General features: G+C 36.1%; 1 protein-coding gene across 4 annotated transcripts in view; it reads right to left on the bottom strand.

Moving 5' to 3' along the window:
* The window catches only part of TLK1 (tousled like kinase 1), a 69246-nt gene that overhangs the window by 26263 nt on the left and 15066 nt on the right, over positions 1-27917 (bottom strand). For all 4 annotated transcript variants that reach the window (XM_077181414.1, XM_054636179.2, XM_077181415.1 and 1 more), the window contains exons 2-9: positions 15993-16111; positions 12446-12517; positions 7944-8019; positions 5379-5425; positions 4907-4993; positions 3727-3816; positions 2796-2888; positions 1472-1582 (exon numbers count right to left, since the gene is read on the bottom strand). In XM_077181414.1, coding sequence (XP_077037529.1) covers positions 1472-1582; positions 2796-2888; positions 3727-3816; positions 4907-4993; positions 5379-5425; positions 7944-8019; positions 12446-12517; positions 15993-16106 — 690 coding nt within the window. In that variant the 5' untranslated portion in view covers positions 16107-16111. The remainder of the gene's footprint in view (positions 1-1471; positions 1583-2795; positions 2889-3726; positions 3817-4906; positions 4994-5378; positions 5426-7943; positions 8020-12445; positions 12518-15992; positions 16112-27917) is intronic.

Genomic DNA, 27917 nt, shown 5'->3' with positions numbered 1-27917 from the left:
TACCAAACCCCCCCCGAGTTTGGCTCTGTTTCCCTAAAAAGTTTGCTGCTCTTCCTCATTAAAAAAGCACTTTATTTAGAGTATCAGCATCATAGAGGATATAATTAAGATTCTATCTGTACATGTCTACTACAACAAATAACTGACTCAGGTATGATAAAGAAAGCACTTCCTATACTTGGCCTGGAAATTCCTTGCCAGAGCATCTACATTAGTACTGGTACCAAGTGACCTGGGGCAGGGACCTCTGTGTGGCACTGCACTGTGGGCAGCCTTGACTGCACTCAGATATCCACTTGCAGAAATAAAGCAGATTCCCTTCTCAGAACCAGCACTGCCACCACAAGCACCCTTGGGATGTGACAACCAACTGAGTCTGCCTGCTCTCCCTCAAAGAAAGAGCACTGTGAACACCTAATGCAAGGAAACCTCTTTGATTGCTACAAATGCTTGCTTCATAACAAATGTCTATGGCCCAAAATCATACACACAAAAAGTGAGAGGTTGTCAGAATTAAGGCTGTTTTTACAAACAGAATTCTAGGCTGAAGAAGAGCTTTTCACAGGAAACATCCCTTGTGGGATTCTCAGTCAGAAGGTATGCACTTACTATCATGCCAAACAGATCTGATGCATCTTTCCCCTGCATTCCCCTCATGCTGGAACTTAAAAAGATCTGCAATAATTTATTTATGACATGCTAGTGAGAAAACTCCTGAATCCTCCAATGGCTCACTTTGTGCCATTGTGTATGACAGCAGGATCCAGCAGCTAGCACTAGGGAAGGCACTGGGGCTGTTTGTCTTAAATTTTTTTGTACCTGTATTTCTAATAACATGATTTCCTATTAACTTTTCAAGATTTTTTAAAAATAGGCTATTTTAAAGAAGAGGGAGAGAAACAAGGTATCCTTGTTGCCTAATAAATTGCTACTAGTTTAAGTATAATTGGTGTGAAATTTTTAAAAAGTGATTCTTTCATTAATGGTAGTATGAAGGCAGTCATCTTCATTTCCTTTTTTTCCATTAATTCTGAGCTAACACAGCATTTTATCATTCTACATCAAAAATTACCACAGCCACTTAAGTGTCTCACAAAGAGATATTATCCATCTCCTCTTCACAACAGATTATGTTCAAAAATTCTTTTATCCAGTGTAATCTTAAAATTTTTCCAGAAAATATGCCATACATTAAATTCATAACTTTAATGATTTGCTATTTTGCTTTACTTACGATGGGTAAATCCTTAAATTAAAAAAGGTACATTTTCCACAAAAATCTGAAAAAGGTTAAATGTTTTATTTAGCTTATTCAGGTTTATAAAAATATTGCCAGATAGAGACCATGGATACAAAGTTTCAATCAAGTGACAAATGTGAAAAAGTTGAAGTGAAAATGGAGGAATCATAATGGAGTTTTACAGCAATTTCCAAGCTTTTATCATGAAGATTTTAAGAGCAGTAAACTTACCTTTTCAATTAGAAGCTTCTTGCTCATTGAAATACATTTGTTTAACCTTTCTTTGTATTTTTCAAGTAGTTTTTGTTGTTCATCTATTTGTCTTCTGAGATCACAATTAGCCTAATAAATATATACATAATATGAAGAGATATATTGAAACACTGTTTTAAAATCAGCTGTCACATAAAATAAATATATCTAATTTCACATGACTAAAGTAAGGATGTTTATGCATGCTTATACATGCATAAACATATCTATTTATCTAAATAAAAATTTCATTACACAGATATATCCCTATCTATAGAAGGATGCCTTGATTCTTTTTTATTTCCTTTACATGGTCCTGCATTCTGTATTACAAAGCATTCAGCATAATGAGAATACACAAAAATTCTGTACCAATCTCATGTTCACCTCTCCACTGAGGGCTGAGAAATTCAAACCAAAAAATTTAGCATCAGATCTTTATATATGATCCTCAAGTCACATGAATCCTAACATCTCCAATTTAAAAGAAAGCAAAAATTTCACAATTATAAAAGTTTTAATTATCTGAGTAGGAAGCTTAACAAATTCCCTGTGTTCCAATTATATTTAGCTTATTACCTTAAAAATCCCACAACAATATTATTTTGATTTAAAAAAAAGTTAAAGATAGTTTAGGCTTGTCTACTCCATACTGTTGAACGTGTTACAACAATGTACATACACAATTTCACAGTACATCATTACATGGGTTAATATTTTTATGTATTGTACATATGTATGTATACATACAAACACTAAACAGACTACAAATTGTGAAATACAGGTTTGTTTCATATTTCATATTTCTGTATATCCCCTCTCCAGTGTTTCCTTCAAGAGCATAAACATTAAGATTTTTTTTCTGAAAACAAGTCTTAGAGTATAGTATAGTTTTCTCATTGAAAGTAGTTATTCACTGCCTGTATTTTGTTTCTGTCACAATCACCTCCATTCTGAAAATGCCAACAGTTTTTCCACAGATAATGCCTATTCATAATTAGAACCAAAAAAACCAAACCCACCCGTTAGGTGAATTATAATATGAATTTAAGGAATTGATCAACTGCTTGCAAATGGCATCGGCTTTCTTTGCACCTTCAGAAGTCTATAAACATATTTAATCATTAACAAGTTGTAGCACAGAAGCTGAAAAAAACTTATACATTACATTATGTAGACTTCTTAGATTTAAGAAAAAAATTACAAAAATTAAAAACTTGTTATACCTTTTTATTTAAGTGATTATTTTAAAATCTAAAAAATTGTCCTCATATTCAGTCTGCTACCCATGTCCAACACTTACCCTGAGTAAGTCATCTATACGACCTTCTTTCTTTTCCAAGTCTTGATTTTTATTACTTTCTAGTGCAGCTAATTTCAGCATTGTGAGATCAGTCTAGAAAGAACATTTTGAAATATTTATCCTTTCCTTTTACAACTACAGCATTATTCTTTTTACGCTTGATAGGCAGCAAAATAAATGACTTTAAAACATTCAACAAGACCAGAAAAATCTTATTTTCAGGTGTTTGGAAGTGTCATTAAAGGTTCTTATTCAAAATCACTTTCCCTCTTCATGAGGACAACTGTGAACAGTTGGGACAAACCATTAACAGTATTAAAAGATTTCATCACCAACTGAGAAGTTACTGTTCATAAAAAAGCATAAAAAACGGGGAAAGAATGTAAACATCCACTAATTAATTTCTCTGTATCAGTCAACAGGTAAGCAACCTTTTTCTGACTAATGTGAAGAACAGATCACATCAGAAATGGCAGAGAGAATCAAACAGTTGATTTCAGCTTTTAAAAGTCATGTCAGAATTGCGTTGATCATTTTGATTGCCATCTCATCCATCTCATTTTTCTTCTTCAATGTCGGATTTTAAATGCAGTATGACAATGGCAGCTGTCAATTCAAATACTGCCTGAAAAAGCAGCTTCTACTTCTAAAATCACACAACAGCTAAAATCTTGAGCAAAAACCTACCAATGCCATGGTCATCTATGTAATCATGAAGTGCCATGCTGGGAGCTGAGCAAGTGCAGAATACAAAACTCACCAGAGATATTTAAATTATGAGCTGCTGAACTTAACCGAAAAATGCTTCAGAAATTTTAAAAAGCAAAGCTTTTCAAAGTCTTTAAGAGTTTATAAGAAGTTAAATGACAAAGAAATAAACATAACTACTTTTTTTTTCCTGCAATGTCAAGTGATCTATGCAAAAAGTTACCTGAGTAATTTTAATAGATAACTGCTTTGGTTGTGTGAGAGGGTGGTCCCCGAAAGCTAATGAAGTAGGAGAAGGACTATTCTGTCGAACCTGAAAAGCATGAAAGCAAAGAATTTTAGATACAGCTGTAGTATTTAATTATGAGCATAGCCTTGGTACAACTCTTGGCAGGAACATCTCAAAGAAACATAGAAATAAGGTATTTTTGTACACAAAAAAAAGCTACTACTTGGAGCTCTGCATCGAGAGCTATCAGAATGGTGTTACATACCACTTGCAGCTCAGGAAGGATGCAATACATTCTCTGAGAAGACTAAGATTGTCACTTTTGGGGAACAGACTGAAAGATTTAAGACAATACAAGACTGACATAAGGTAATGTTAGTCTTACAAAGACTTATTTTTCTGATTCTGAGTTTTCACAACTCAAGAATAATGAGAGTTATTTTTGGAATGTTTAGTTCTCATGGGAGAACCTGAGAGGGGAAGCTAGTGCAAATCAGAAAGCAAATCCTGTTAATGAACCTAGTTTGTGTGAATGAGACCTTTTTCAAGCTGAATTCTAAAATCTGTATTACACTTCATATTGTTGGCAAGACCAAGAGGATGCCTGAAGTTGAAAGCACATGGAATAAAAGCTGAGGTCCACCTTCAGAGAAAACAAATCTTTTCTGTAACTGGCAAAATTTGTTTAGCCATTTAGCACGTTGGTATGCTGGGCACTGAAACTGTGCTTATGAGAAGGAAAAAAAGGAATTAGCACAACCAAAGAGAATTTTAGAGGCGAAAGGTATCAATTATTGAAAAAAATTACAATTTATCAAAACCTCAGCTTTTAAAGTCCCAAGCTAGGGGTCCAAGTTTCCTTATAAGTAACAAAAAAACTCCCCTTTTTTGTGTGAGGCCTACGAATAGACATCATTACAACATTTCAACATTTATTCAACCTTTTACATAACTACCTTGTATTTAAACAGATGTTTAAGAAAAAATGACCTGGTGTTAATAGAAAATTTAGTTTTAATACTTAATTTAATTTCTTTTTTTCCTGGTGGAAGAACGAATTCTTCCCCAGGACTGGTTCCTTTGAAAACTCCCCCCCTGGAATACAGATTATTTGCAATGTTGCTATTTTGAGGCTATAAAACGATGTGGTGCAGTTATGAAGTTGCAGACTTACAGAAGAAGGAGCGGAATGTGAGTTCTGAGGAGAGCGGATTGCAGGAGGCACGCCTCGCACTGGGCTCGAGCCGTTCCCACCTTGGTACTGCAGAGCACACAGGCACCCCCAATGAGTCAGCCCTCTCAAAATGCATTATACATCTACTGAAAGTACACACTATGTTCTATGGCTCGTCTCTAGACAACATTTTAAATCAGATTCTATTACTTTTATCAGTGCAACCTTTAGCTGCTTAAAGAACAGTGTGAAAAATAATGGGTTTTGTATTTTAGTTCAGTTCGTCTCCATCAAGAGATGACTGCATCTCTACTTCAAGGTTTAATACTCAGAAGCATACAGAAAGAAAAGAGAAGTAATCTCTCAAGAGGTCTGTCCATTATAACCAAAAATGTTGTAGCATCCAAAAACAGCTAAAAGGATATTTTAGAAGAAAATTTTAAAACCAAAGTAGAATTTACAAAATTCTTACCTCAAAATAGTCACTAATCTTGTGACCACGTCCCCCAATATTCTTTCCTGCAATAAATACAGTAGTACATTAGAATTGGTTAAATAAATTACTTGTGGAGGTGTCTTACATTTTTACATATAAAATAATTATAGTAAAATCTTATCACTTGTTAATTGGTTTCCTTTGATGTGGTAATACTTGATGTCCCTATATAGGTAATTAAGGGATTCCCAAAACAAAGGGACTTGCATATTCCATTCATTGAGAAATCAGATATTAAGTCACCTTCAATTCCTAAACCAGTTTAGAGCAGACTTTACAGAAATCCTAGACCTCTTAAAGATAACATGAAATTCATCTCTAATCCTACAGATCAAACCTTCAGTTTTAAGTCCCTCCCCTTTTCAAGGACTGTCTCTAAGTATCAAATTGACCACATCTACTAACAATATGTACTCCGGGTGAGTTATTATGCCCACATATTCTGCCCAAGGATTTTCCTAGGTGCCAGTAACAGTGAGGGCATAGAGAATGACAAGTATTTCCAGTCCTCTTAACCTGATAATGAACTGGGTAACTCTCAGTGTTAACTAGGGAAATAAAACACCAGAGATTGAGATTAGAATTTATATTGAATGGATTGAGACTTCAGGAGAACTAACATGAATTGTATTTCTTCAACAGGAGGACCTGACCCACACCTGGAATTCCAGAGATTGCACCTATACCTTATCCAATGCACAAATGTTTTCTCCTGTTTGGCCCAAAGATGATCCATAAATCTTAAGACTGGGCTTTTCTCCTGTAGAAGTCAGACAACCTGTTCAGAAACATCTTGGAAATGGACTATTGTTCAGAGCTTTTTATTTATAGAAAGAAATTTTTGCAATATATTAGGAGGTCATTACCCATAGATCCATAAATTTGATTTCCACTTTTTAGCAAAGATTTTCAAGGTTTTTTATTGTTTCAGCCCTGACGAATTCTATCTAGTTCAATAGACCTCTGTACTGACACTGCTGCATAATGCTGTGTCACTAAGAAGTAACATAAAAAACCAGAAACATTTGGCAGCCCTTTTTGTGTCAAGACTTCTAACAGAAAAATTTAGATAAAATAATTCCAAGACCTAGAACAGCCCACAGCCAACTTCTCCAGTAGTTACCCAGTCAGTGTATGTATTGCTACTACACTTCCCTCCAGGCAATTCTTTACCTACTCTGTAATTCTGCTAGTGACTTCTGTCCTCATGCTTAATTTTCACATCACTTTATCAAATTTTCATGCAGGTAAAAGAGGCAGACTGCATTCCTCTTCAGTATAGAAAAATCTATTTGATGTCATGTTACAGAGCTCTACACTGAAGAAATATGTCAAATTATTTTGGCACAGCCAATTATGAATAGATTTACACTAATTTATACCACCTTCCGATTAGTTCTATGTTTTAAACAATCCTTTTCTTCAACATTTATGGATTAATTTACATATTAAGAAGTCAATATCCTGGGTATGCAATACACAAGAGATTGATTTCTTGTTTCTTTTTTCCAATACAATAGGAGGTTTTTGCTGTGCTTCAACTGTACTGTACCACTCCAAGAACCTGCAGTTTCTTAGGCCAGCTCCTTGAGAATATTGCAGTGCAGACTACTCAGTTTTACTGCTGCTGACAGTAAAACAGTGATAAGAAATAATTATCATGTTTTCTATATTAAAAAGGCCAAAAAAGTTTCATCATCTCTAATTTCAACACTCATTAGTAAGAGGAAGGATAAGCTACTAGAACAATGAAAATAGGAAAATTCATTCAGGTTCTTTGAACAAAGCAGGTGACTACAAAGTAACACTTTGGAAGAAATTAATTTTAATCAAACAACATGATTATTCTACTAATAGCACGCTGCATCATGAAGACTTCCAGATATGGAGCCCATTGCTTTATATCTGAAGTGACATTTTCTAGCTCTGTTAGAATGAAAAATAAAGTTGATGCAGATGTTATCAGAACTATTTCTGCTCCCCTTCTGATGAATTTTTGTCTTGAGGTTAAATTTCCACCAGTTCTCACCCAAAAGTCACACAAAAGAGAGGAATGACAAAAACTTTGTAAATAATAAATTAGAAATCAGTCTCATCATGATTTCCCCACCCCTCTAAACTACTACCATCTTCCACAAAAAAGGAAGAATAAAATTAAGTTCTTATATATACCTGTAAAACAAGCACCAGATATTGTAATCAGCAATCCTTTTTCCCCCTTATCTACTGAAAAGAAATTCAAACCACAAGGTATTTTGCATGAGGAGAGTTGCTGTAATTCTTAAAAAGATTACAGAGTTGTATCATAGCTGTGAGTTACACATGCAGCAGCTCATGATTCTTTTGGGTAATTTCCAGTCCCGTTCATGTTTTCCTTGCCCATCCCTCCCAGTGACAAATGGGAGAGTGACAAGAATATACAACTTATCATCCAAAACATAACAGCCATCTTATGTAAGCAAAAATAGAGAATTTTTAAGGCTAACGGCCAAAACTGTATTACATGCAATCACTGCCTAGTCAATTTACATTTTAATTTACCTTGGCTGCTTTCACTCTGAGTGTCTGCTTTTCTTTTTCTTCCTCTGGAAGGTTCTGACTGTTTCTTCTCTGGAGTCTACAAACAACAAAAAGAACATGATGCAACATAGTCTCTATTTATTTGTATTATTGCTGTATTATTATGAAATAAATTTAAATCCTCATCCATAAAACATGATTTCACAATTCAGCAGGGATGCAATTTCAGATCATAGTTGAACTGGATAATATGATCTTTGGTCAATCAGGTACAAGCTAGAAGAGGTATTTAAGAAAGTGAGAAGTAATTCTTAAATTATTTCCCAAAAGGCAATTCCACATATTAATTTTGAAGCAATTACTCCTTTTCATTCATTCCAGGGTTTATGAACACCCATTTTTGTTTCATTTATGTTTATATTTTACCAACATCTCTCTATTTTAGTGCAGGTGTTTTAAAGCTAAATACTTTAGTGAAATAATCTGATTCTTGATGGTGTTTTCTACACACTGCTGTAGCATAAACACAAAGCTCCAGTACTTCAATAGGAAGCCAATAATGTTACACTTTTTTGTAAGTGTAAAAGGTATTTCCAAACTAATAAAAGCCATATAGATTTCTAGAATCTGCTAAAATTAAAAAGAAAGTAAAAGAGGAAAAAGTAGAGAGCAAAAATTCCTCAAAATGTTAATATCTATCCACTTAGAAAGTGTCATCCTCCCCATACACTTTTATCTCAAGGAAAAGAAAGAAAAGTATCAATGGTAAGTGAAGAAATACAGATATGTTAATATTTCAGGAATAAATTTTTCTATACAGTTGCCTGGAAATTACAATCACCATGTACAACACAGATAGCAAGAAAGGGCTGTGATCAGAAGCATCTCTAAATTACATTTGCTCCTCTTTGATCTGAGGATTCAAACCAGTTAGTCTCCCCAATTTAAATAATAAAAGCTGCTCTCGTTCAGCATATTGCAGCTCTGTGTGTGTGCATTCTTCATGGTGCCTCATACATAACTGGAGGAAGCACAGGAGACATTACATGATCTATTTTACCAGTAAACCAAAGTTCCTTAATAGCTCAGACTAAATTTGAGATCAGTGACAAGATGCTTCATTCTCTCATGATACCATCATTTTCTAATTTTATTGTATCTGTCACTTGGTGCTCCAAGAATGCTTTCTTAACACAGCAAATTATATCAACATTCAAATTTCAACCATCAGTAAATCATTTCAAGGACCTTTCATTTCCAAAATTTTTGTGTGGATATGCTCAAACATGAGTTGACTACAAATACCCAATAGTATTTATGTTGGCAAGAACCACTTTAAGCTACCTGTGATCCCTAGAAAATTATTAGACTAATAAAAGAACAAACAGGACAAGGTCTTCCCTACCTATACCATGTATTTTTTTATGTGTTTTGACTCCTGTGTGTAGCTTCATAAATATATCTTTGGAAGTTTTACAACCATAAATGTTGTATTAGCAGGCTGTAAATTAAGTTTAAATTAAATATATTTTACTTTAAATAAACTCATCCAACTGACATCTGCATCTTCTACAGTGCTATCATACATTAGCAAAGTATGTAACACAGACTCCTGGAAATGGAGTTAACTCAAGACTATTGATTCTAAAAGCAGAAAGCATAGCTTAGAAATTTAACTTTAATAATTTGGAATTCTTGCCAGATAAATAGGTAACATTAAGCTACCTTTCCACGAACTAAATTGAAACTACTTAACCAAGCATTTTCATGTTGTTCTTGTTTTCCAGCTTTCAATTCTGCAGTTACATTCTAATGTACTAATTTTTACCTACCATATCAAGAAAAAAAAAAAGTTTAAAATCTAATTAATGAAAAACCACATAAGATTTCCCCCACCAAAACTAGTTTCCAGCTGCTGTGGCTTGTAAAACCAGCCATTTAAAGAGGTTTATAGTTTCAAAACTTAAGTAATTCATGAATGTCTATTTCCTTAAGCTCTTCTGATTTCTTTCAGTGTTTAATTTAACCTTCCAAACCAGAAAGTACTAGCACACTAATGAGGTTATTAATGAGGTTACTCAACAAGGTCATGTTCCCCTTTTCTAAGCACAAAATTCGCATGATAATGTACAGCACACATCAATCACTAGAAAATGTACTCCAAAATCCTTCCTAATGAATGGAGTCCTCTGAATTACAAGAAACTGAAGACTAATGGGGCTGGGGAGTATCTCCCTGATAAATGAAGACTGAAGCTACTTTCTGTAGCTGCCAAAGTATTTACATATAGCCAAGATTTAAATTTAAATCTTACTATTTCATAAGCAAGATAAAATACTTTTAAGGTTACTCAATGCTAGATTGTAAAGTTATATTAAAGTCACACACAGCCTGGCATACTAGCAGAGCCTCATACATCTTGGTCCTGATCCTAGTTTTCCCCTCCATTTCAGTGTGCTTCCCCTGAGTCTTCCCTTCACATTCACAGATTTAATGTGCCACTTCATGATGAAAGCACAGAGTAATGGCATGAATGCATCATCAGGGTTTGATCAGAAATTGACACTCCTGCTAGAAATTAATTTCAATGATTCTGAGATTTGCATATCTACTTTTTTTTTCTCCCAAGACCTACTGTAATGTAACAGTGCTCTTCCAACATCAAATGATGGCACTGCCTCCCCAGTGAGCAAGTCTGATTTCCATATCCTACCATCATGATCATTTCCATTATGATTTCCATATACTACCATCACTGTTACTATGAAACCTTCAAGGTCATGCTATTAAAACAAACAAAAACCAACACAACAAAGCAATCCCACAACCTGCTTGCAGTACTAACATCTACAGCTTACTTTTTATGGTACTTTAGCATATAAGTAATCAGATGTAACTTTAAGAACTGTAAAAATTAACATACTTGCTATTACAATTATAATAGAGTGACTACAACTAACAACTTCTGAAAAAGAGTCAAGAAAATGCATTTTGCTACTCAATGTCAGTAAGACTCATCTTTCACTGTGCAATGGAGCACAGTGGACTTCTGTGCAGGGACATTTTCAAAAAAGATATGCATTTCTGTTTTAGAATACAAGTCATAGAATATTTAAGACAAAATACTATCCTTACTCAGAAGCAAGACTTGAGGTTACAACACTGTGCAGAGACTTTCAAATCACATGCCTTGGAAAAGCTTTGCCTCTGTATCTCATGTATAGAACTGTAAAATAATATTTTCCTACACCAAAAACTTATTACACATATAGTCAGTGTTCTGAGATCACTCAACTACTCATAGACATGGTTTTCTGTCAAGGAATGGCAATAATGCATCATAACCTTCAGGCTACTGCAGCACATTCCCATTCCCACACCTACATCAGAACTGCATCACTGCCCAGAGCATTTCTAGGAAAAGCCATGAATAAAAACAACAGGCAGACAGAATCTTCTGGTTAAGAAAATAGTCTATGCAGTTGGATGCATAATCCAGCTGGGAAAGGTGAGGGGAAAAAAAAACATAGCAGAGCTTTTTCCAACAAGAAAAACAAATCACACATACAGAACTTTTATTTATAAGGTATCAGCTTTGGGAACCAATTAAATTCACTTGCTGACAGCCCAGTAAAAAAGTAGAGTAGAGACTGAGCAAATGAACAATTAGGCCCCAAACGAAAGCTCTGACGTGAAAATAACACCAAGAGCACATTCCAAATAACCATCTCTCCAGCATGACACACTGTCACACAGGGCCTAGCCTAGGCCAGAAATCCACTCTTGCTTACAAAGGATATAATCTTATCCTGCAATCTGTGACACACAGAGGCAAAGCTGTCAGAGACACTCACTGCCCCCGAAATAGGTACATTCTAAGAGCTGTAGTATTAGTGCAACTATAGCAATGCTCATCACTAAGAGGAAAATATTCTACTCAAGGCAAGTCTGAGCTCTGCACATTTAAACCTAATAAAAGCATGCATCCTTTTCTTGAATTACAAACTGGATTTAGGTAAGAAAATACGCAGTGACAACTGCAGCTTTTACAAATAAAGATGACGTCAACTAAGGATGTCTGTCCTCGGCACAAATCTCTATTTGGAAAGAAAACACAGTAAACTAGTTTCTAGAGTATTTTTAAGAATTCATCCAAAGATCAGTCAAAGCTATTTGTGCTGATGAAACACTTTTTACTTATGAAACAAAAGACAGCAAACTATATAAGCATTTTCAGCTCCAAAAGCTGTATGCATCCTCAGACCATGACTACACAGATAACAGAGAAGCAGCAGCAGCTAGTTTCATGACCAAAAATCCAAAGAAACTCACTTCTTCCAGTCACAGTTCCTCTTCCAAGACATAATGTCTTCCAGTAATTTATGCTCTTTCCTACCTATCTGAGTAGTCTGCATTTTACTTTAAAAGCTTCTATACAAAATAAGGCATCAAAGAAAAATAAAAATAAATTACTTGTTAGCATTAAAATTCTGAGGTAATAATGATCTGCCCCATACACTTACCTCTGATTCTTTATCACTTAAAGATCCCAAGCTTCCAAAGCTGTGATTTGAACTCTCGTTATTTGTTGAGGCCTACCAAGACAAATAAAATACTCAACATTATACACAGAATTATAAAACATAATCCACTGTTACCACTCACAGTTACAACCAGTAACAGTCATTTCATGCTCTCATGGAAAAATTAACTATGGAGCACTTGTAACTGAAAAGGGGGATAAGAAGTTTGACAGGTGAATATTTTGACAGGACACACTAAGTTTTGAATTTCCATTGCTTTTGAGCCAAGTAAAACCCTAGCATATTCAAAACCACTGGGAAAGTTCTAGACACTACTGGAATTTTTCAATTTTTGAAGAAAAAGAGGTGTAAATTAAAACAGGTTTTAATTTTCTGTCATGAAATAGATTTAAAAAATAATCTTTGCAATAGTCTAGTTTGTCTTGGAGAAAATTAGAACCTATTAACAGTACTATTCCACATTCTTAAAACAAATTTCCCCCAACACAATAAATTTACATTAGTCAGGGAAGAAAAAACAGCAACAACCCCAAGTAGTGATACAGTCCCAAATTACAATATTTTTTTAGAAATTTACTAAGGCTGATTTATTCAGAGATCTTTTGAACACAGCATGTCACGAGGACATTTTAATGAGTCATCATCAGCTGAGTGTCTTTTTATTAGAAAAACCCACCAAAATTCTTATACTGATGGACCTGTCTCTTCTATATAAGAAGGCAGAACAAACACTTTGAAGTGAAGTAGTTCCAAGGCAGTTTGCTCCTGAGCATTAAATTCCAGCCTGGTATCAGTTTGCAGGAGAGTACTCATCTGTGACATCTGAATAACTAAATCATCTCTGGATTACGATGTCCAGAGAAATGTTAGTTAAACACACAAAGTTTCCATGTATGTTTTCACCCCCAGGGCAGTCTCCAGTATACACAAATGCCTGCATCTTGTTCTTCCTTGTCCTGTGTCAGTATCTGGCCATCAAAGTCTGATACAACAATAATATCAGTAACCTACATTTGTACTTCCAACCTTGCTTACTGAAAAAGCTTGAACATAATGGGCTTTTTTACCCCCAGAAATTCCAAAACTCTTCAGCAACACATATGGTAAGGATAGCCTTTCAAAAGAGTATTCCCAATAAATAAGAGTCCATTTCAATTTAATTACTAGAAGTATATAATGACCCAGAGTATTTAAAAAAATAACTAATAAAGTTGCAAGCTCTGTATTGTCTTGCTAGCTTAGGAAAATTAGAATCTGGAACATGGGGATTTGGGATTGTACACAATGAAGTTTTCTCATTTTGGCCTTCAAAGTGAAGGCAGACCAATGGATATTATATTTGTACCTCATATTTTCCCAGTTACCTCTGCACATCAGATCAAAAATGTTCTATCAGTTTTTTAAAGTAAGAATCAGATAAGCCTGTCCGAACATCCCCCACCAAGACTACAGACTATATTTTTTAAAAAGCATTTTTCTCCAAACACAGCCCAGATCAGCTACTACACTTCACATTATCTGCATGGATACACTGAATGGTCACAAACCAAAGAAATACAAACAAAACTGATGGAATTGTGGTTTTACTGATGGTGTAACAAATTACAGGACTAGAAGGCAAGAATAACAGTGTCTTAGATGAGGATCTGCACCTGTAAGAAACAGTGGTAACAGAATCTTCTGCAAACATTTATCAAAGCATTTGATAGTATTAAAAAACAGCACTTCATCTAGATATCCATTTGGAAACCAACTGGATGAGATACAAATCTTGGAACGCATCAGGGACAAGAAATGTAGTTTTTCCATGGCAGAGTGAAAAAGGAAATTAGTTGTTTTAAATTTCTTTTTCTGGCTAACTTGGATGAACAAACTGAGAATGTGAAAGTGGAATGTAATTTGGCTAACAGCTGAAATCAGCTGAACAACAGACAACAAGAAAAAGACTTCAATAGATTTATGGAAATGGTAAGCAGTGACTCACAGGGAATCAAATTTTAAAGAGGAGGAACCCCAAGAAACCTGATAATGCCTTGAAAAAAAAAAGTATTACACATACAGCAGCAGACAGATTATGAGGGAAAATTTGCAACAAAGCAATGGACCGAAACAGCTCTATCAAAAGTAAAAGTTCAATGAAGTTAGAAGTACAGATTTAGTAATAAAAAAGGATAAATAGTAATGTGAACTATAAGCCACTACCTGAGCTATTAAAATGAGTTAATTAATTAGGGGAGTCAGCAGTACTAGACAACCCAGGGAATAAATAAACAAAATGGATCAGAATCATTGTGTTAGTCTCTTTCTAATTTTAAGCATAAGATATGGCAAATATACAATTTTGCAATTATAATGAGAAGACAATTAGACAGTGCATCAATGTCACTGTGTCAATCCAACCTCATTTCTTCCCCTGACTATTTAACTCACTTCTTGTTTTAAATGATAGTAACAAGTTTGTGATCTTTTTACAGTTTTGTGACATTTACCTTCACGTCACTCTCCAAAGCAAATTATGATGCAAGATCACTATATAATAATTTCAATTCTGTGTAGTTTGTTCATAGCCATTGATACATGACATGTCTTCAGAAATTCCAACAATGTCTTCTATCACGAAGTATTTGGTTCTGTAATCTATACTGGTAACTAAAATACAGCATAGGAAGCTAAAAATACTACAAGTTTGTGTAAAGCACTTAAAACATGAGGGCACTGCAAACAGTTTGGAAACAGAATTCAGAAGTAATTTAGTCATGAGGGAAACACACCTAAAATATTAGTATGACACCTTTTTAATATCTGTCTATTAAGTACTATACTTGATGGAGAACATTCCAATGCACAAATACAAAATGGAGTACCTCTGGCTAGGCAACAGTATTGCAGCAATCAGTCTTGGAAGCTGAAGTTAGTAACTTGAACAGAATATGCAACAAAGACAAAATTATTTTGCAGATGTATTAACTCAAAGGAAATATACAACATATGGAAAGTAATTATTCAGTGTTCATAAGGTTCTTCCTAAAGTGTTGCATCCTGGCTTAGATACTAAATGACAGGAATTCTAGAATGAAAGTAAGAGAAACTGATATAATGTCTAGAAATGTTGAAATATTTTGTTTATCTATATGTACTAATCTTCAAAAAAGTTTAATATTGAAACAGATGTCACACACTACTACTCTGTAAGTAGATGGTCATCTGCAGCAGGGACAACTCCAACTAAATAATGGGAAAATCTTTCATTTCTGATCACATGTGCACTACAGCAAAGCCACAAAAGAGCCTGTATAAGCTCATTCTTCAGTGTTTTTAAGAACAATTCAACATCCATGTCACAGAAAGGTTCAAGATAAATAATCCTATCTCAAAGCAAAATAACAGACAACAGGGATTTTTCTGAGAGCCTCTTCCAACCCAGTGCTTTTACAAGTAAATCACATTAACAGTATGAAAATGAGATGGTCTGAAATAAATCAGTATTTCAAAATGGCAGATCTGAATGACTGCTCTTAGGACTTACTTTAGCTCCAACACTGCAACTTCCAGTACTCCCAGTGCTGCCACTTACTACTCCCGTGAATCTTGCCTCTAACAATTCTTGTCTTCTTGGGTCCAGGCTATGAAGTTCATCCATTGCTCCTAAAAAAATACATATATAAATTTGTTACATTTCCTAATATTTGCAGTGGAACATTTCACAAACAAGCCAAGCATACCACTGGCCTACGCAAACAAAGGATTTGTACCCTCAACTTGACAATGACACACCACCTGTTACCTAATAGCCAAAGCACTCAAGGAATTACAAAAATGTTGTGGCAAGTTCTGCATATCAGAATAGCTTTGTCAATTCTGGTTGAAAATGAGAACCTGTTAGAGGCATGGAAGAGACATATAGCCTGCAGTATGCAGTACGCCAACCCGGCAATTATTTATAGATTAAAAACTAGCTGACAGGAACAAAGTCGTTTCCAGCATAAAGCCTCCCAATTCTGCAATATATTCTGCAGTGCTCCTGTTTTCTGTGTTTTTTAAATGCTAGACTGTCAGTGTCAAAGATCAACAAGCAGGAATTACAGGGGGAAAAACGGAAAATCAGAAGGCAGATTGCAGTCCTCAACCCATGCACAGGAATGCAGTGTTACATGGAGGTCCAAAAGTCAGAGAAAAAAGGAGCAGGATCAGCAATGAAAAAGGAACCAGGAATAACAGAGACCCTTGCAGAGGTGATGGCTTCAACAGAGCCCTGTAAATGGAGTTAAAGCAGTGCTGCTGGCATCTGCAGGGAAAGTAAGGTAGAAGGAAATGGAGGAACAAAAGGAGTTTCTGATGAGCTCAGCCTACATGAGTAGGCTGCAACATGATGTGCAGCTTCCTAATTTGTATTTAAATCACTTATGGCTGTTTAATGAGTCTGAAAGATGATGTAGACAAATAAGTCTTTTGTATTTACACAAAATGCATTCTGTGTTTTTTACCTTTTCATCTACCTGAACATTCAGTTTATCTTCAATTGGAAACATTTCAGTTGCTTTATTTTAAATAAGATATTTCATGTTGAAGTCTTAATGCACTATTGTAATAGCACATCCTTCAAGTACCACATAGTAAAACAGCCTCAATTTTTTCCAACTAAGACACAACAAGCTGGTGCTTTTCAGTCCCACAGGACAACACAGCAGTTCACCAAAGAACGGTGCCATGAAAAAAAGCTTTTGAAACTCTGTTTTTGTAGTTTTCAAAGTTTAACTGGTGCTATAAACCTCAACCCATCAGCTTAACATTCTAACCAATGCATCAATGTAGCTTCCCCCTTGCTATTAATAAGTCAAATGACACTTTCTTATGGGACTCTTGGGTATCTCAAAATCTTCAGCATCCAAGCCCTAGACAGACCTTTCTGACATTTTGGCCATGACCTAACCCCTCTGGCTGGGAAAGCACTGCTTCTGCTATTTGGCTAATTCCAGTTGCCCTTGCTCCTGTAGGAAGGCAGATGATAGAAGTGAGGTGTAGCAAGCTCCTTTACCATGGGAACTGCTAACAGACCTCCTCCAATGGAAGAAAATCACACCAAGACATAAACAGCTGGGAAGGAAACATTCAGGAAATGTTTGTGGCAGAATCTTTTGAAAAATCAAACTGTGAGTGGCAGGTTGGAGACACCACATTTTGTTACTACACCCAAGTGCAGCCATATACAGAGCTGGAGACTCTTCTCCAACAAGGCAGGGGAATGACAGTTTGAAACTGCAGCTGCCTTCTCTGCAGCTGTAACACTGCTACTGAACTTGCCTAGTAAAAATGTCTCAAATTTCTACATCCTTTGGATTGCAAACTCCCTGGGTTTAAAACTGTTTGTGTATATACATGTATGCTGAGTGCAGAACAATCAGGAATCCTCTTTAAACTCTTGTTCCCTAAATTGTGCTTGTGTACTGCTTTCAAGCATTTCTACAACAAATTGAACACTTCTTATATGCATAAAAAATATTTCTTACATTAATGGACTGTGCAGTAAGGATATTTTTTTTTAGCAGATATGTTCAGCATATCTTTCCCAGTATGTATGGATATAATCCATACCTTAATGGGAAAGTATTGCTCTGAAAAAGCATAAGGAATTAATCACAACAGATTTGTCAGAAAAGTTTAAATTATTACTATTTTGCTTTATAACAATAGAAGTTTCTAAGTGTATGTCACTCTGAAAAAAAAGCATTTTACTTTAGCAAAGTAAACCATTCAATGCAGCAGGTCTAGCAATATTTTGATTTATTAGCCTATTTGATAGTCACTGCCCTCAAAAGTTCAGTGATCACTTAAAATTACTGATGTAACTCCAGCAATTACAAAACCATGTGTACATTACAGAAATAGATACTACCATACCTTACATTGTTTATTTTATGAAATGTGGGAAAGCAATAATCACTGTGGATAGCTAAGGCTCATCTGAAGTACTACAGGTCTCATGTGCTGTGTTTAGATACTAATGCACTAAAGAGATCAGTACCCCTGGGTTAACTCACCAGTCAGAATGGTGATGTAGCATGCAAAGGGACAACCCACAGCACAGATAAAATACAACACTTTCTTTTTCTGCTCAAATTTTGGAGCCTACACACACTAATAAATGCACTGCATTCTCTTCACTACTTCTGCTGAAGTGTTTTTTTGCTATTATGTTAGGGGGGTTATTTTGGTTTGGGCTTTGTTATTGTTAAATATTCAAAACCGAAAAGCAACATGCGCTCTGCTATCTTTGTGATTTAAAGGACAAGACAGAAAAGCTGGACTCAAACCTTATTTCCTCAGAGAGAAATCCCAGGAAGGATCCCAAGAACTGCCTTCCTCATTCATGTTGTAATTTAAATACACCATCCACATCCAAATCCACAGCTGTTTTATCAAGAACAAGCAGCTCTGTAACTTCAGTTCTCAGCACAAGTTATCTACTTTTAAAGATTTTTAAAAAGGCAGTTTTAAAGGTACTGGCAGTTTTAAAATGTGAAGGACAATTTTCATGTGAGAGACAATTTTTTTTTAAATTACAAAAATGACATATTAAATTTAAGGGACATATAACTTTTTTTAAGCATTAGACTTTATAAACTCTCCTGCTCACAGAATGTCTTGCTATCAACAAGACTGACATAACTTACAGTCCTGAAAATATACCCAGACTTCTTATTTGAACTAATGTCCTACACCTTCCTACACCTGAAGGCCAACTCACTAACTCAAGGGACATCCAGTCACATTACACAAGTACTTACAGCATATTTACCATGATGCTGAAGGAAAGGTGGCATTGCTACCACCCACTGCCATTCAAATTTGTACTGTCTTCCAAAGAAAACCTGAAGGGCCATCTGAAATTCATGGAAGAGTCCTAAAAAACTACATTTCTTTATTTCTTGTAAACACTACAGATTCCGAATGCTTCTTCTGATAGTTTTTTTTTTGTTTTTTTTAATTACCAATATTTTCTCACTTTTGTATTTTTGGGAAATGGTGGTATCCTCCACATTATTTTATCAGATAGCCTCTTCTCTAAAAACTAATATAATATATACAGATACCTTGTCCTGAAAAGGATGTTTTTAGAAGGAATTTTTTTGGAAAAAGACCTCCAAATTCCTCTGAGAATTTCTTAAGCAATGGGGTATGTCAAAAATCAAAGTTCTAAGTCAGAGAAGCAATCTGCAAGCTTTTTCATGGCATTTGGTATAATCTATTATACAGTACTCTACCTTAGCAAAACAGATGTAAAGCCTCAGAGGATTCTCCATGGTAGTTAGAACACTTCAGAACCAGTGACCAAAAAACAGTGAAGTGCAACTACACTTGTATCCCAAGGCTCTACATCCCCAAATACATGAACACTTGCAAATGATTCACTTATTAAACCAAGTACTTGCTCAGGCCTCAATGAAATTGATACTTTAGGAGAAAAAGTTTAGCAGAGAGGTGCTGCTGCAATTATTCACCTTCTAAAATTGCATCTTTTGTGATACTCTTGTACTACAACCTCTATCTTGAACACTGGTAGACTACACAGAACAGCATTGCAGATCCAAACACAAAGGGTTGACAGATCAGACTATTTTTCTTTTCCACTAAATATGGAATCAAGCTCCACAACTCAGTATTATCTTTGACTCTCTTATTACCCTGAATTGACTCTTATTATCTGGCCATCAATTACAGCTTTGAAATGAAGAAAGATCAACAGCTTCACACATTGTCAGCTTTCTACAATGAAGATAAAGTTCATTATGCAGAAGCCAAATTCTTCTTAGAACAACTCTCCAGATTAGATTGAGGCCCCCTTCTCCTGAATTCAAGGCCAGCACAAACCACCTTTCACTTAAGTGAAAGCCAAACTGGTTTGGTCTGGTTTCTTTAATGCATTTATATGCATATAGCTTTTAATGCCAGAGCAAAATACTTCAACACAGAGACCTATCTGTTGAATAGAAAAAGACAGTTTAACAATAGCCCAAATGTAAATTGAATTTCCTGATGTGCTCCTAGTAGGCACTCAGATTTTATGGTAACACACACAGTATGAGAGTTCTCTGCAGTGTATTTTTAGGAAAACTTCACATTAACGTTGATAATATTGGTGCCATGTAGTCTTCCTCAATGGCAGTAGCATCCTTTAGAACAGTAATTCTAACTAATAGCCAGCTAAAAGGGCAAGGGGCAAAAAAGGAGGCAGAGAGGCAGTGTACACATTTTCAATAGCAGGAAAAGCAGCCTGGAAAGCAGGGCGATTTTTATGCCCTTGTTCCCTTATCTGTTTTTTCATCAAGATTCCTTTAAAGGTATCAAACCAGATTTTAAGCATAGTAACCAATCCAAGTATAGAAACCACTGCTTAACAGCACTGCAATGCAATCCTTGAAGTCCTTAAGTAACTGTTTCTTTCAATTTGGAATATCCTAAATATGGTTTTATCCCACCCACTATGTTGATGCTCCAATAATTTAACTTCGTAACAATTGAGTATGATAGCTCTTGTCGTTCTAGAATACACATTTACTGGCAGGTAGAAGAAAAGCTTTAAAATATCAAATGTAGAACAGACTACAGAAAATTACTAAACTCAGATTTTTAAACCCTTAAGCAGTCTCTTAAAAATGAGGCCACATAACTACTTTTCTCCATTCACCAACATGAAGATACATATCTGCATCCACATGTATTTCCTTTTAACTGAGCTCTTCTCTTGCTTCCTTTAGGGAAAAAAACCAACCCAGACCAAAACCAAACCAATCAAACTATGCACTCAACTTCCTTCTTCTTCCCTATCTTTCTGAAAGTCTGGGTTTTCCTTACTGAAGAACCAACCAGAAAGGACTTTTTAATTTCCAGGAAAATAGGCTAATGAAGCTAATATTTCTGTCTCAAATAAAACAAACTATTTGGTGATAAACTATTCTGTAGTTAGGTAAACGTTGATCCAGGTCTCTTCCATTGGAAGTGCCTTATAAAAGCCAATGGAGAATAAAGTGACCCAGGACAAGTTGTCAGTCAAGGAATAGAGGGAGCACTAAAATATGAGTTTGGCCAAGTGAAAAAGCAAGACAAACCAACTAACATCAAACTGTATGGAATGAACGGAAATCTTGATTTCTAAGTTGGAAAATAACACCTGTTCAATTTAAAATAGAACATTTGGGCAGTGGGGTTGAGAAATTGATTAAACAAAAAACCAAAGTCACAAAATTGACCTGTGTTGCAAAACCATGTCTCGAGTAGTCTCTCTTCCACTGTTTGGTTTTGGGAATCACAGATAACAGAACTGGAAACAGCCTTGAAAATGAGTAATGTGCTAAGAAATCAAGTTGAGATGTTAGTATAATGGCATAAAGCCAAGCAGTTTTAATTTCAGAAGAGTTCAATTTCAAGGTAAGAGCAAAAATACAGCCCATTCTTAGCAGGAGCCTTTGAAGTACACCACCATCCAATGGTAATCACAATCCTGACGTCAAGAAGATCCCACCGAATTGAAATGAGCAGTCAGTAGGGCAGAGATAAAGAGACAATCTCTGAGATTTAAAGCAAAGCAAATAAAACAAAACCCCAGACCTATCTTTATGTCCAGACAATCCAAAGCCTAGAGGACACTACTTACCAATGCCCCAGGGCTACAGCTCTTCCAAAATACTTAGCAAACAGCTACAGATTACTCATGACAAAGTTTAACCTGGGAGTTTAGAAATGTTTAAAAACATTGACTTCCCAAGGAACAGGATTAACTTGTTTTACAGAAGACTATGTAGCTACTATAACCTCCAACCAACAGGTAACCTGAAAAAGTTCAAGGTACTACATTCAAGTTGAAAACCTTAGCTGTATCTGAAACTAACAGTGGCAGTAGATGAAACAGGAAAGGATAAAAATATACCCTGATGTTCAAGTGAAACTAGCCTTTTGAAAAGATCATAAAAGGTAAGAAAATCCTAACAACAGAGGGACATATCGAAGCTCAAGGTAAAGAAAAAACAGAATCTGTTTAATTAATCAAGAGTGGTTTTAAAGACAGTAAAATGCAGTATTTCTCAGCACCTGAGAACACTGAGGCACATAACACAGCAGACACCCCCTAGCACTGCTAAGGTGCCTAGGTGAACTTAACAGGGTTTTCCTATTAATCTAAAGGAGACTGAGGGGTAAAAGACAGATAATTAGCAGACAGATCAGGCTTTGGTCTATATGAAACCTGTGGGAGGGAAATAATCTAACTGCCAAAATTTTAGCCTAAAAAAAGCACAACTGTGGAAAATCTAAAAGTATAAGAAAAAACCCTTTCCTATGAACATAAAAAGACAGCAGTTTTTGACAAATATTATACATATTAAAATACTAAGCAGAGAATTTTTTCTGATGTGGGAAAAAAATATCCCCAAACACAGTATAACTTCTAACCAATTTCTCATGGACTAAAAAGTTGACAAGGAAATGCATTTTGGATAGATTGCTGGGTTAATAAAAATTAATTCTTCTAGTGCCCAAAGAACAGGAAAATATTCCATGTCCCTTCTGTCCCCAAGATGCAGCAGTCTATTTCCTTTTGGAAATCTTTTTAAATTGACAGTAGCTCTTGAATGCTGTTTAAGTTGTTTAAGTTTCACTTTTCCCAATAGTTCAACAGTCCAGAAACTTGATCTAAAATAAAGAAAACTTTGGCTGCTGGATAGATAAGTAATTTTCTGCTAATCATTCTATAACAGACATCAATTCTTTAACGTTAAAAAAAATTGTAACGATCTTAAGAGTTCATGTCTGTGCTGCCACTTTTTGATTTCAATTTTGTGGCCAACAACCTGGAAAAGAGAAGAGAGTTACGGAGAAATATGTTCCTGAGGGAACCCCTGCCAACACCTTGAAAAAAGACTTATGAATAAAGCACTTGGGCCAGCTCCAGACCAGCTCGGAGACATTTGTGGGTAACAATTTAAGAATGTTTAATTCTCCCTGCCTTCATCTAGGCGCTGTATTCTAGGGATCTCCTGAGGATTATGTGTCTCATCAGATGGCTGTAGGCAGCAGAAGCAGAGATGAATTTACAAGTTGCCTACCAATGCTTTAATTTGGCCAAAGGCCAACAACATATACTCACTCATGTGAGTGGGTGTATGCCACAAGGATGGTAGCTCAGGATGGCTCCTTGAGAGCTTAGGGAGCAAATGATTCAAACAACAGAGAGGACAACAGATCCCCGAGGTCTACTCTATTGTAACTGGGGCTAAAGCTGGCATGCAACCCTGCCCTAGGCAACACCTCATTTCTGACTAATCCCACTACCAATCCTACTCCCTGGAAGTACAACTGAATTGCCTGAAAGACACACCTGGCTCAAGACTAATGCTTGAATCAATAAAGAATTAATTCTCAGGAATTCCTGAGTGACAGTATTTCCCCTATGTATGCATACAAGAAATTACACTTTCCTTCAATTCCACAGACAACAACTGCACAGGTGTAAATACAACCTGTTTGAGGTGCAGTGCAGTACCCAAGAAAGACAAACAGCAATGTAAGAGAAAGATCTGAAAAGGGAAAAAAAAGCCACAACTGACTGAGCACACCTCTAAAAATTATATCTAAGCATAAAAAATGGTAAAACCTGTATGTCTATGACAGCTTTCAAGACTGAAATCTAAATTAATGATGCTGATGGTCTGAAAGCTACTTTTTCCACAATACTCATTGAAACAATGGTATGCTGTCTCTCCTTTCAATTTTATTCATTCTTCAGAAAATGAATCAACATTTAGTTTTATTTGGCATGTAAAATCATGTAATAGGTCAGTTTTCAGCCATAGTTTTCTTTCTGGCAGCTCTTCTTGAAGGAATTCTTCACCAATCAAACTTTTCTCATCTTGCCCCAGAAATTATGATGCCATTATTTTTGCAGGATGGGTTTTTTAATATTAGGGATAGGAATTGGCAAGTATGAACTAATCAACAAAGAGAAAGTAAGATATAGCACAGAACATTCAACATGTTATCTATCTATCCATTTCCCAGACTTTCAATAAAACTCCAGGTGCATTGTGTACAGGAAGCGTTAGCATAGCAAATACTGCTATGAGCAACAGAACCACGGCAAGGTCCTTCCTGAGTCTGTTGAATAGTGCTTCATGTGATGAATGAGGGGACAAACAACAATTGAAAGAACACACAGTGTATTTCTCCTTGTACTCAGCATTGGTGAGGCCACACCTTGAATACTGTGTTCAGTTCTAGGCTTGTCACTTTAAAAAGGACATTGAGGTGCTGGAGCCTGTCCAATAAAGGGCTTGTGAAAGGTCTAGAAAACCTGTGCTGTGGGTAATGGCTGAGTGAGTTGTTTAGTCTTGAGAAAGCTCAGGAGGGACCCTATCACTCTCTAAAACTCCCTCAAGGAAGGCTGTAGTGAAGTGGGGGCCAGGCTCTTCCGGGCTCTTGCCTTCAGCAAGAAGACCCAAAGAAATGGCCTTAAGGTGAGACAGGGGAAATTCAGATTAAATATGAGAAATCTCTTTTTCACTTTTAGAGCGGTCAGGCACTGGCATAACTTGCCCAGGGAGGTGGTGGATTCACCAGGCCTGGAGATGTTTAAGAGGTGTCTAGATCTGAGTGATATATAATGGTTTCAATGATATTGCTAGGCTAATGGTCAGACTGGATGATCTTGAAGGTTTCTTCCAACCTTGATGATTCTACATTTCTTTATTACTAATCGATCAAAAGCTGTTTGTCTGGAATTGCTACTCCTCAATGGCACTTAGGAGGCTATACTTTCAAGACTGGTATCACACTATTCTCTCCTCTCCTTTGCACACCTTTACTGAATTCAATAGATCAGTTCATGGGCACTGTAACAGAAACACATGCTGTGCCCCATTGCAGAACAGTCCACTTGGAAGAATAATTCCCCACACCCAAAATCACTTTCCATGTCCAGTAATGCCTTTTAGGCTCTTATAAACAGTATTGAGTTAGGCAAGATCAGAGTGTACTTCCTATGTCAAAACCCCAGTCTGCAATATCTTTCCCCATCATGAAAGCCCTCCTATATCAATAAAACAGAAAAGCTGCTACAAAAAAAACACCACTTGAGAAAGTATCAACAGTGAATAATATTCCTTCTGGAAATGGCCTCATTTACAAAGCTTATTCTGAACTCACACAATTAATACTTTAAATAATAAAAAATTTGCCAAGTATTTTACCAGGTATTTCAAATTGTTGGCTACAATACCACATACAGAACAAGCCTGACAAGTCAACACTCTGAACATACACAAACTACACAGGTGATATCCTGAACATGCTCATGACAAAGAATGGCATCCATTTCTTTGAAATTTGTTGCTATATATGACACTTGTTGATATAGCAACAAGTGTCACATTTACTTGCTTTTTTAAAAGGTCTGGATTCCTCACTTGCAACTGTTCTCTATATTATTCTGAACTACCAAGAGCAAGTTCTGATTTGGCAGAAGGATTTTGGTGTTTTTTCAACAAGGCCAACTTCCACCACTTAATAGCAAGCTGCCAGAGCCTGAATGTTACAAAGAAACAGAAAAAATTAGGTTTGTTAAGGCAGTTCTCACCGACCATTTTGCACTCTTCATTGCTAAAGATAACAGAGACCAGGTTTAGTTAACTCTCACTGTCTAAAATACTGCTCTAAGCATTTAGTCCATTTAGAACAAATATACAGATACTGAAAAACAAATGCATCTTCAGGAAAACTCATTTTTAATGACAACATCTGATTTGAACATTTGCTACGGTGATGGAATAATCAGAGATACAAAGCTCTCTTTTAAAGTGCTTTTAATAAAGTTTTGTTCCAGACAACTGTCAGTTTTGGCAGCAACTGGATAGCCAGCTAACACATCCACCTCATGTTTCTTGTCATCTCTGACCACTATACTCTGTGCATGCATGAATGTGATCCTAACCTCTCCAAAATCTCCCAAAAGGCTTTAAACAATCCTATCTAGATTCCACGCAGCTTTTTCCTGGAAAGGGAATATTTACTACACAGTTACAAGGTCAAAAGCAGTAACTTTTCTTTCTTCAGAGCTAAAATAAACATTCTGGTTAAGAAAAAATGCCACTAAATACATTGCTTTATGACTGTATGCTATGAAGTTAGAAGAAAAGTTAAAAAAAAAAGATGATGACACTCCTTTGGGTTGCCTTTGTCAATCAAAAGTAAAATAAGTCCTTGCTAGTGTCCTATAGAGCAGTATAAATGTTGATGTATTATTACACTGTACTACTCCCACTACTATAAACAGATATGTAATGCACAGACAAGGTTGTGCTTACGATCCCTCTATAAGGTAAGAAAAACCTGTTTATATTTTTCAGAAAGCACCTTTTGTCTTGGCCAAAGTTAACAAGACATCTGTGGCAGAACACTAAAAGACTGCCTGTCTACGTAGCAAACATCTGCCCGGAACACAACATAATGTCAGGAGAGATAAAACCTAACAGCCTGGGCTGCACACATGCAGGTGACGTGCTCCTGCCTATCTCTACATCTCCCTCTTCATCTACGTAGAGAAATGTGCAGCAATTACTCTTGCTTCCAGGCAACTCTGTAAAAGGTATCCAAACAGAAAGAGAGCAGCAGAATTTGCCCATTTCAGCTTCATTTGCTGCCAAAACCAGACGCTCCCTGTCCCCTTGGGGAAGAGGCAGCAAGCAGGGAGAAGCACACTGCAAGTTCATGGGTCACTTGTTGGTGATGCAGACTAACAGGTCACAAGATAACACCAGCTCTGTGATACTCTCAAATCATGCCACTCTGAACAAAAGGCTCACTACATTCCATCCCTCCATTTATTTCTATGCTGAAAAGGACTAAAAGCCAGGAGCAGTCCTGAAGAAGAAACATCTACCTAGAGAAATACTATAAAGTCCAGCAAATTTTATTTGCAGTATTCAGTGATAAGGAGGCAAACCGAGAGCTCTAAACACTTGTGTCCACAAAATGGCTGTTCTGCAAGAATTTAAAATGGCACAGGCCTTTTGCACTTATCAAAAACAAACAGTAGCTTCTGCTATCTGAAGAAGGAGTGGAGAGGAAGCTAAAAGCAGAGGTCACCTATTGAGCAGGAACAGAGCAAGCAATGTCTCTTCCCACAGGGCTTTTGGTTCTCACCCTCCTCAGAAAAAGTAAACTATGAAGGAAGAAATACAAGATGCTGCAGCTTTTCCCCAAATAAATTTTTTTAAGTTACCCATAAAGTAGAGAGGTAGGCCAAAACCCCTCAACAATTTAATAGAATAAATTTATTTTTCTGAGTTACAATACCAGTCATTTAGTATCTGAAAGCTGCATTTGTGTCAAGAGAAGTGTATTTCAGTTGTTAATTCCCTGAACTTCCTAATCTCATTACTTCTGTAGCTCCTACTGCCATTTC

Source organism: Agelaius phoeniceus, chromosome 7, assembly GCF_051311805.1.
Source record: "Agelaius phoeniceus isolate bAgePho1 chromosome 7, bAgePho1.hap1, whole genome shotgun sequence".
Taxonomy (NCBI): Eukaryota; Metazoa; Chordata; class Aves; order Passeriformes; family Icteridae; genus Agelaius; species Agelaius phoeniceus.
Note: the sequence above shows the minus strand (reverse complement) of the source record. Positions and strands in the feature narration are given on the sequence as shown.